The sequence below is a fragment of the Monopterus albus genome, unplaced genomic scaffold (assembly GCF_001952655.1).
Source record: "Monopterus albus unplaced genomic scaffold, M_albus_1.0 scaffold250.1, whole genome shotgun sequence".
Lineage (NCBI taxonomy): Eukaryota > Metazoa > Chordata > Actinopteri > Synbranchiformes > Synbranchidae > Monopterus > Monopterus albus.
In genome coordinates this window covers 2,024,956-2,034,472 of record NW_018128130.1, presented here as the reverse complement: position 1 = coordinate 2,034,472, position 9,517 = coordinate 2,024,956, and the positions used below count along the sequence as shown (strand labels likewise).

The window sequence follows — 9,517 nt, the reverse complement described above, 5'->3', positions numbered from 1 at the left end:
TCTACTTCAGCATACTTTCAGCTAGCAAAACCATTCAGGTGTCAAAGTCTTCAGCATATTCAGGGCGATCTTTCAGCAATTCGCATCCACACACAAATTTTCGACAGGAAATGCAGTTTTCTAGTTTATTATTCTGGTTTCTTCCGTACGTTTTTTCGGCACTTAACTAGTTCAGCATACTTTCAGCTAGGAAAGCCATTCAGGTATCAAAATGTTCAACTCTTAAAGGACATTTATGCTTCTATTCAGAATTTTTCTAAACTTCATACATTTTAAACTATTCAGCTTTATTTTGAAAATCTTGCCCCATTCAAATGAATAGGGAAATGTTTACTTCTGCATATTTTCAGCTATTTAAATGCTCAGCTCTTCACGGACATTCATGCTTCTCTTCAGAACTTTTGTAAACTTCATACTTTTAAAACATTGAGCTTTATTTTGAAAATCTTGCCCCATTCAAATCAATGGGAAAGTTCTACTTTAGCATACTTTCAGCTAGCAAAACCATTCAGGCGTCAAAATGTTCAGCATTTTCAGGGCGATCTTTCAGCTTTCAGCATCCATACGCATTTTCTTCAGAAAATGCATTTCTCTAGTGAATGCTTCATATTCAAAAATTTCAATGCCACATTAAGCTTACTGCTCAGCTGAGCTATGCCTCAGCATAGCCCCTGTACCTGTATGAAGGATTCGGCTGAGCAGCAGGTTAACTGAGAGGAAGGGCTGATCCTGGCATGACTGCACCACAGAGCCAACCATGGAAGTCAAGATCTGTGCATTTTCCTCTGTTAGGTTGACTCCAGCCATGGAGGCTACATCGTTAATGTCATCATCTTCTCTGGAAGGCAAACAGAAACACACACACACACACACACACACACACATCTATAGCTTTGCTAGGCTTGCTCTGACCTCACACTTGAGTCTAAAGAAATCAGCTGTATTTATTACTTGTAAGATGCTGAACTGTCCTTGAATGCAGATATGGTAACTAGAGGTGGATCCTGCTTCATTGAAAAAGCGCCTATAAAAAGAGAAACATACAAAATTTACTGTATATAGACAATAACATCTAGCTTTATATGGATGTAGCTCAGTCTGTACAATGCATCGTGCTCAGTTTTTTAATTACACTGTTTAGGAAATTTAACAATTTGAATTTGTTGAAGCTGTGACTACAGGACACTGTAGAAAAATGCAATTCGCAAAACTAAGTTACATAGATGTGTGTATTGATGACACATGCAAGTTAATGGGGATGGTGCAGGGTATATAGAGTAAATGTGTTGAAGATTGTTCAGGCATATTCACATTTATTTTTAACTCAACAGTAGGAGTTGTGTGTAGCCTACTGGCTCTTTACATTAGTGTGGTATGTTTTATGGAAATATAAATTACTTTAAATAATAAACATTTTAATGTTTTTGTTACCACTGTAAGGACCTACCGTGCACTTTATAAACATCATATTCTTGAACCGATAATGTATTTTTTGTTTAATAATGTGTTTTCATGTTGTGGAAAATAGATTTCTGTACATTTGTTATACATCGGCTTAAACAAAGAAGTAACCAGCTGATTAATCGATTAAAATACCCCATGTATCAAATGTGCTACAAAAGAAATAGAAATTATCTAAATAATATGGCACCTCTATTCCTATATGCCTGGACTGTCTGTCTATGCATATGTGGCAAATAAAAATCATGAATCTTGAATTTTGAATCATGAATTATATTTTGGATTTTGTTAAAAGGTTTAATAAACATCTCAGTTCCAAAAAATTTGAATGTTCTGGCTATTTTTGATGTGTCAGGTTTTACAGGGTTAAAATGTGAATTGTAGTCCTAATACTGACTGAGACTAACGTTAACAAAGCTGAACACTAAACTTTAGCATTAACAAAACTGACTGACCAACCCACGATGGAGCACTCTGCACAACTGCAGCCAACGCTGGTGAGACTGAGAGAACACCTCAAACTCACTGATACCACACAGGAGAGAGAACAGAGGAACGCTCTGCTCCCCCCAGTCAAACACATTAAAACTTTTAAATCAAGAAATTTCATACTCTCCCACTTTTTCTGTTCTTTTTCAAGACCAAACAGCTTAACTGATTACCATTATGTTGCATATTGCATTTCACTGAACTAAGGACATAGATTCACACTCAGTTGTTACAACTGTTACCTGTGAAGGGTTTTCCAGACTGGACCACTGTGTGTGTGGGTCTGCTGCTCCTAGATATGTCACTTCTGGACTGGCCTACTGCTCTTAAACCAGGTCTCAGAGTTCCACCCTGAGACTGGTGAATAACCTGCATTTTAAGGAAATTCATTAAGATTCATACTCACACACATCATCTACACATGCATCATTCACTTAAAAAATATAAGCCATTTTTTTCTTGGAAACAAATCAAATCAATTTTATTTATATAGCACTTTAAAAACATCTAGTTGACCAAAGTACTTACATAGGCAGAATAAAATAAATAGGTTCATTGCAAAAATAAAACACAATAACTCAGACACACAGATGACACACATTGAAACAAGTTGAAACTGATCACAGTAGCTGGTCTTGGGGGCAGTGGAACACAACACTGACACACCACTTTTCAATTTGTTAAATGAAACTTCTTAGCAAACATTTCCTTTTTGACACACCCAGCAGTTACAGAGCCACATGATCAAATTTGTGGGGAGGTGTTTATGTTCACGTGATACATTTAAATCTGATATTCTCTCTTTAAGCTCTGTTTTGGTCTCTACTTTGTCCAAAGGGAAATATCTGGTCTAGAGCTTTTTTTTCAGAAACCAGCTGCCTGTTGTGTCCCAAGGTGGGATGAGAGCACTAAGCGTGGACCTAAACACCTCACTAAACAAAGGAGCTGTAGGTTTATCACTAACAGAGACACTTTTCACATTGTCACATTGTTTCTGTGTTGTCATTTAATACATTGTAAAAAAAAAAATTATAGCCACTTTAAGATAATAATAGTGATAATAGTAAGGTCTAGACCTGAGATGACTTTTGTTGTGATTTGGCGCTATACAAATAAAATGTTCTCTATTGAATTTCTTTTTAGTTGCTTTGGTGCCTCCTCCAAAACAAACTCACCCCAGAAACTGCTCCTTACTGCCGTTTACCTCTCCCACTCCCAAACCTGTATTAGTGTTGGTGATAATATAGTTACAACAACACTGGAATTGTTAACAGTCTTCTTTTGTTAGCCAGTACTGGTAGAACAGTGGACCCGGCTCTCAGAGGTGACTGCCATTACAAACCAGTTGGGCCAGCTGCTGCTTAACCTGAGCAAATATGACATAGATGCTGTGTGTCAAGCCACAGATCTGCTCTTTGCTTGGGTGAGGACGGGGTTCAGGGATGCTTTGTGTCATCAGGAGACGTTAATATCTTTGTTAATAGACATTAACCTGGGTTGTTCACATAGGCTACTGAGGGGAGCAGCTCCAGATGGTGACATCAGAAGTGTCATAGGCTGTTGTGTAAGGAATGAAAAAGAAGTGCTAGACAGAGATGTGCAACTAGCCAGTCAAGGTGTGAAAGTCAGATCCTTGGCTTGGAAAATGACAAAAAAAGCTTCACAGCATCACCCGGCTGTTGCACACATACAGGCGGGGGCAAACATGTGCATTCTGAGTTTCTACTTTCTTTTTAGAATCTGTGGAAAATCTCCAGACTCCATTTGGGCCTGCTTACAACCTTCGCTGGGTGGTGATTTATCAAACAATGTGGAAAATCTTAGTTACTGTAGCTTTATGTATATAGAAACTCACTGACTGACCCCAGTTTGTGTTCCTACACATCACTGTGATTCCTGTTCTTCACATTCATTGATAACTATGTTTTCCTTAAATGTAAACTGCTCACTATATTAAGACAACCTGGCAACATTTCTTTACCTGCTGGCTGGTCTTGAGGCTGGGTCCTGTGTCACTGATGGACTGCGTAATGGTGGAAGATGGGGCACTGGAGGTGTAGCTGGCAGTTGAAGCCTGCTGAATAAATAACTGGGGGTCTGCAGTAAGGCGACGCACTGCAGGGAGACTTTTCTGAGGAGCAAAATACAATGTTATTATATTATCAGCTAAATTTTCCTTGCTTGTAATTTTTTATATGAACTACTTGGAGTTAAAAAGATAAATGGTGCAGCAGAACGTCATGGCTAAGCACAGTCCAGCTATGAGTAGCTATGCTCAGTAGAAGCATCATTTGGTGTGAGTTGTTGACTTTTTAGTCACCTTGAGAAAAAGCACCAGGCATGGCTGTGGAGTCGACTTCAGCTCACGATACAGCCGTTCTGTAAACTCCTCGGCTTCTAGCTTTCCTTCCTGCAGGGTACAGGCATGAACATACAGTAAAAGAGAAAGTAAAAATATTTTGTTACCTTGAACTTGTTAAAAACAAACACCACAATCTGGTAAGAAGCTGAAAATACCCGATAGACATTCAGCAATTACAAATGAGCAGCATAAAAGGACAACAGGGATTTACCTAAAGTTATGATTTAAAAAAAAAATTCTAGATCTGATATATGTAATATTGATTCTCCTCTTATCTGAGAGACAAGCAGAATAAAGGAATTGTAATCAGGTAAAAACAATCAGACAATGCACTGCTTTCTGGACCCTTTTCTTGTGTTTAGGCTTTAAAAGATATCATTCTTCTACCGCTCCAATAAGTGACAAGCTCCTGGCGAACAGGGCGGAGACATACCAGCAGACTCCTGATCAGTCCCCTGACATTGTTAGCCATATTGGCAGACTTGGAGTCACTGGAGGCCAGCTTGATCAGAGTCACCAGGAAGTTCTTGCACTTTTTCACATTCTCCAGGGTCTCCTGTTGGTGAAATGTCAGTTAACCGACTTTGATAAACATCAACTGTTCTTATCTCTCATGTTGCCCAACTGATGCATCACTGTTTATGCAGCAACTATCTGAGCTGTTGTCTGTGCATGTTTATCTTCACTCACAAACGAGTGAAAATAAACCTAAGAGCTAATTCGTACATAAACGAATGACTTTGTAACCTCACAATAGTCACTGCCTAAAGAGCTCCCGAATTAGTTGCAGCAAAGTGATGTTATCATGACTACATGTCAGACTACTACTACTACTTTTGTTTTCTGAGAAAAGAAAGTAGGACTAAAAAAGTGTACTCAGTACTTTGAGGGTAACCAGCAGCGACAACAACAAGTACATCTCAACCCAAGAATTCTACAAACTATGGTTTGAACAGTAAGCTGGGTTCCTGGGGTTGGAATCGGTTTATGATTTGAACTACAAATTGCATCAAATCTAAGGCACATTAATTTCATCTCTTCCTTCCAACAAAGCTGAACTAGGAAGAGAGTTTGTTCATTTTAGCTCATTTAACACTCTAACTCACAACATTACACAAATGTATATGGTGGTTTGGAGAAATATTTCAGTAGTTGTGAAAGCAGGTACCAGTAATAACACAAATGAAGACTTGCTGTCATACTATTGTTTTTTGTGTAATGACAACACCAAAATCGAAGATTCAAAAGGCACAGGGGTTGACAGGCTTTCTCCATGTCCTGTGCTGCAGTTTCAGACTGAACTGTTTTTCTTAGCAAAGTGAAATCCAAACTGCGGATGCAGATCAGAGGTGGGACTGGTTAGACCCACCTGACTGAAAGTGACCGATGGCTCCTTTTTAGTTTCTGTGACAAGTGCCTGAGTGCGCGGCTGGCTCCCCCTCTCAGACTCAGCACCTAGGGTCTGGACCACAGCTGGTTTGGGAGTTACACCAATCACCTGAACAGCACATCATATGCTAGAACCCAAAAACCAAAAGCAGGAGCAGATACAACTCACCAGCACTCCCATTGGGCAAGTGGTTATCCATAAAACTTCTACTTTCTGTAATTTCTGCATTCATAAAACTTCAGTGGACTCTGTCCTGCTGTTGTTACAGATATGTCTGAACTAACTACGACCACTCGACTGCACAACGTAGTGTTCATTAAAGCCAGCTAAAATACAGAAATATTAAATACTACTATTATAAACTACTGTCCTTATATAGTGAACCACGCAAAGCCTCTGTTCTGACAGCCGGCCTTTTAGCTGGGTTACAAATGTCATCAGGAATTTGGATGACATTTTCTTACTTCTGCAACATAATGTGGAATTTGTAGTTTTACTTCAGCTCTTTATACATCTGTGTGAATATCCACCTGTGTGATTCGCGTGCTATTTGTGCATAAATAGCAAGCAAGGTACGAGCTACCCCGTCATGTAGGGTATGTAGTTATCCAGTACAGTGGGGAATTGTGCAAGTAATCAAACAGTGCAGTGGGGTTGCAACAAAACCGTGCTGTTGCTGAATGCATTTTGGTGGTCTCTCACTAAAAATGTTCTTAATTACACAGCAGCTTTTCTGTCTTCATGTTTGACAGGTAAAGTACTATCACTATCACAGGTGAGGTTGGTTTGTAGTCACGATGCTCATGACTTGACCTGCTGTCAGTGGCTGTGAAGTATAAACTAGCTCTTGTACCTTAACCACAGGTGTCTTCTGGATTGGTGCAGGCTGGAAACTGGGAGGGACTGTCATCCTGATCAACGTCACCTTCTCATTACTTTTACTTCCAGCTGATGCAGACACCTGAATTCCAGACATGATGGCTAGGTAAGACCACAGCAATACCAATAAGATGTCCCAGCATCTTTAAGTGGAAGCAGCAGTGCACACACACCTGAGGGGTAAGAACTCTGGGCGCCTGGCCAATCACAACTCTTGGCCCCTGGTGAGCCTGTGCAAAGGCCTGCTGGGATACAAGTATCAGCTGTCCACTGTCACTGCGGATCAGCATCATACCTGCAACAGTTACAGCGCAAAGTCAATTACTACTGTAATTAAATGAAGATTTTCTCCTGGAATGAGACAGTGCTGGGTGAAGGACACATGGGTGTACATTGTGGACATATGGCAGGCATGGCAACAGTAACAACACTACATATACATCTCCTGATTGTAAACATTTTAATTCAAAATATAAATGGATGAATTATAGGGAGTGGTCGACCAATAAACAGTTATGGCCAAAAATATTGGCACTGCTGCATTTCTGGCAGATAACTTGTCACTTTTCCCAGGAAACTGTTGCAAGCACAGATTCTTTAGTATTCTCATGTTCATTTATTTTCTTTGCATTGGAACAACACAAAAAAGCCACATCTAATCCATTCCACACAGAACTCCAAAAAAGGAACTGGACAGAATTATGAAGCTCAAAATGTTCCAGCTTTTGGTGAAACTGTCATAAATGTATACATTTAATGATATTTATTACTGAGGTCATGAAACAGTGATTAGCGTTGCCGCCTCACAGCAAGAAGGTTCTGGGTTTGAGTCCTCCACAGATATTAAGGCAGATGTGTTGCACTGAAGTGCATACAACTGTACACATGTACCTAATTAAGTGGCCGGTGAGCATATATGTGTGTTTATACAGATCTAGAAATCAGACTACAAACTGTGGCTCACCTGCTGGTATCTGGATATTGGCTGGGAGCTGTGGGGAAGTGGTCTGTGGCAGATGAGGAGCCACAGTGACTGCCGGTGGAGCTAGTGTCCTGGGTACAGTTATCACCACTGTCCTTCCTGAGGTTGTGGCCTGGTTCATGGGAGCCACCTGGGTCAGAGCTGGTTTTGTTACCTGTAGTTGGCCATTAGCACTTGCTGCTCCTGGTGTGGCCACCTTTGCTATCACCATGACAGAGGGAGAGGAGGACTGAGGCCCTGGGCCTGCCACTGTAGAGGAAGGAGGCTGGTGGGCCTGGCCAACGGGGGCGACTTTAATTGGAGCACAGATGGAGTCGACCTTTGAGACAGCTGCAGCAGTGGGTGCTGGCTGCACAGCAGTGAAGGGTCCACATTTGGCTGTGATCTGTAACATCTTGACTTCAACAGAGGATCCTTCATCCCCTGATACCCCGCAGGACTCCAGCCTTTGGCCGTCATTATTTGTGGCCATAATTACTTCTGAATGGAAAACCAATGAAAATTTATGCATAATCCAAAAACACGAAATGCAAAAGCTATCCATCTGTTATGTTCGGGTAGGTTAACCTTAGCCGTGAGAGCTTCCCCACAGCACCAGTGTGACTGGTGTCTTTAGCTCAGCAGTCCCACTGAGGTCGGGCACTCTCCACAGACGTTTCGGCGTCTACTAGGACGTAACACACGTCCTACTTTAAAATTCTCCGCCAGCAGCTTTTTAATCACTGAACTTATATAAATACCGGTGAACCAATAAGGTTAGCTAGACAAGATAACAAGCGAAAAGATGTTTAATTTAAAAAGCATGGTTGTTTGTTGATTTAATGCTAGACTTGACTAGACACTAACTTGGACATGGCTTATTTAGCTACATTATCTGTCAAAGACAACATGAACATTAGCATTATTGCTAGCTTTGCGATTCGTTTCGCTGCCAGATTTTCAACTGTGTCCGGCGTTGTTTTATGCAAAGAGACCGGTTTTCTTAGTGAAATAATTGTTAGGGCTTGGTTCGATGAAATTGACCCACCTGTATCAGTCAAACCATCCGAATGCACTTTAGGAGTACAGGTGGAGAGGAGCTCACCTGTGGCAGGCGTAAAGGTGGCCGCGCGTGAGGGAAGCCGCCGCTGGTTTGTGCGGGTGGTCACGCCCCGTCGCGCTTCTGCTCCGGCCAACCCGGGCCTCCCTACGCGTGTTTTCCCCGCGGCTGCGTGAGTTTTCTCCGGCTTCCTCCCACAGCCCAAAGACATGCAAGTCAGGTTGGCTGTCATCTCTGTCCTGTGACTGTGTGCGGCCTCTCCAGAGTGTAACTCCTCTGGGGACAAAGAATCGTTATCGTATTGGTGAGTTGAACACGAGTTGGGAAACATCCTACATTTACATTTCCGAAGACGATTAAATCCATTAATGTAACAACACCAGTGGCTTCAGGTCAAACTGACTATATTCTCTGTATTTTTGTCTTCCCCAGCTACATACATGAGAGGGTCCGAATATTAGGAACATCTCTGAATATAATGTAGCCCAGTACATCACTATCTTTAACTCTGACCTCAGTAATAAACATATAATTGAATCTATACATTTATGACAATGTCACCAAAAGCTGGAACATTTTGAGCTTAGTAAACTGATGCTAAGGCTGAAGTGCGTACAACTCTACATGTGTACCCAATAAAGTGGCCGATGACTGTACAATATTGTGGCGACCCTGGCCCGCCGCCACGGTTCATATGAATTCTGTTGTACGCTAATTGGGTTCGGCACTGACGTTCGTGTGGTGGGTGTGTATTGGTTGCCGCTGTTTTCTGTCATGTGCCCGCGCTGCTCTGACCAAGGGAAGGATATAAGGGGGGGGGGCGGGGTGTCCTGTTGGGCGGAACGGGATGATGTTAGGAGAACTTGTGTTGTGATACCGTTTTCTTTTCACTCTCTGTGAGGACATGTTGCCATG

The 9,517-nt window shown here is 41.5% G+C and overlaps 1 protein-coding gene across 1 annotated transcript in view; it reads right to left on the bottom strand.

The window, feature by feature from the left end:
• Positions 1-9,278, bottom strand: part of LOC109972213 (transcription initiation factor TFIID subunit 4-like) — a 43,793-nt gene extending 34,515 nt beyond the window's left edge. Inside the window, exons 1-12 of the mRNA XM_020620926.1 lie at positions 9,235-9,278; positions 8,591-8,878; positions 7,546-8,043; positions 6,755-6,876; positions 6,556-6,663; positions 5,682-5,810; positions 4,746-4,868; positions 4,271-4,360; positions 3,932-4,081; positions 2,193-2,319; positions 952-1,024; positions 678-838 (exon numbers count right to left, since the gene is read on the bottom strand). Coding sequence (XP_020476582.1) covers positions 678-838; positions 952-1,024; positions 2,193-2,319; positions 3,932-4,081; positions 4,271-4,360; positions 4,746-4,868; positions 5,682-5,810; positions 6,556-6,663; positions 6,755-6,876; positions 7,546-8,043; positions 8,591-8,834 — 1,825 coding nt within the window. The 5' untranslated portion in view covers positions 8,835-8,878; positions 9,235-9,278. The remainder of the gene's footprint in view (positions 1-677; positions 839-951; positions 1,025-2,192; positions 2,320-3,931; positions 4,082-4,270; positions 4,361-4,745; positions 4,869-5,681; positions 5,811-6,555; positions 6,664-6,754; positions 6,877-7,545; positions 8,044-8,590; positions 8,879-9,234) is intronic.
• Positions 9,279-9,517: the final 239 nt, after the last annotated feature.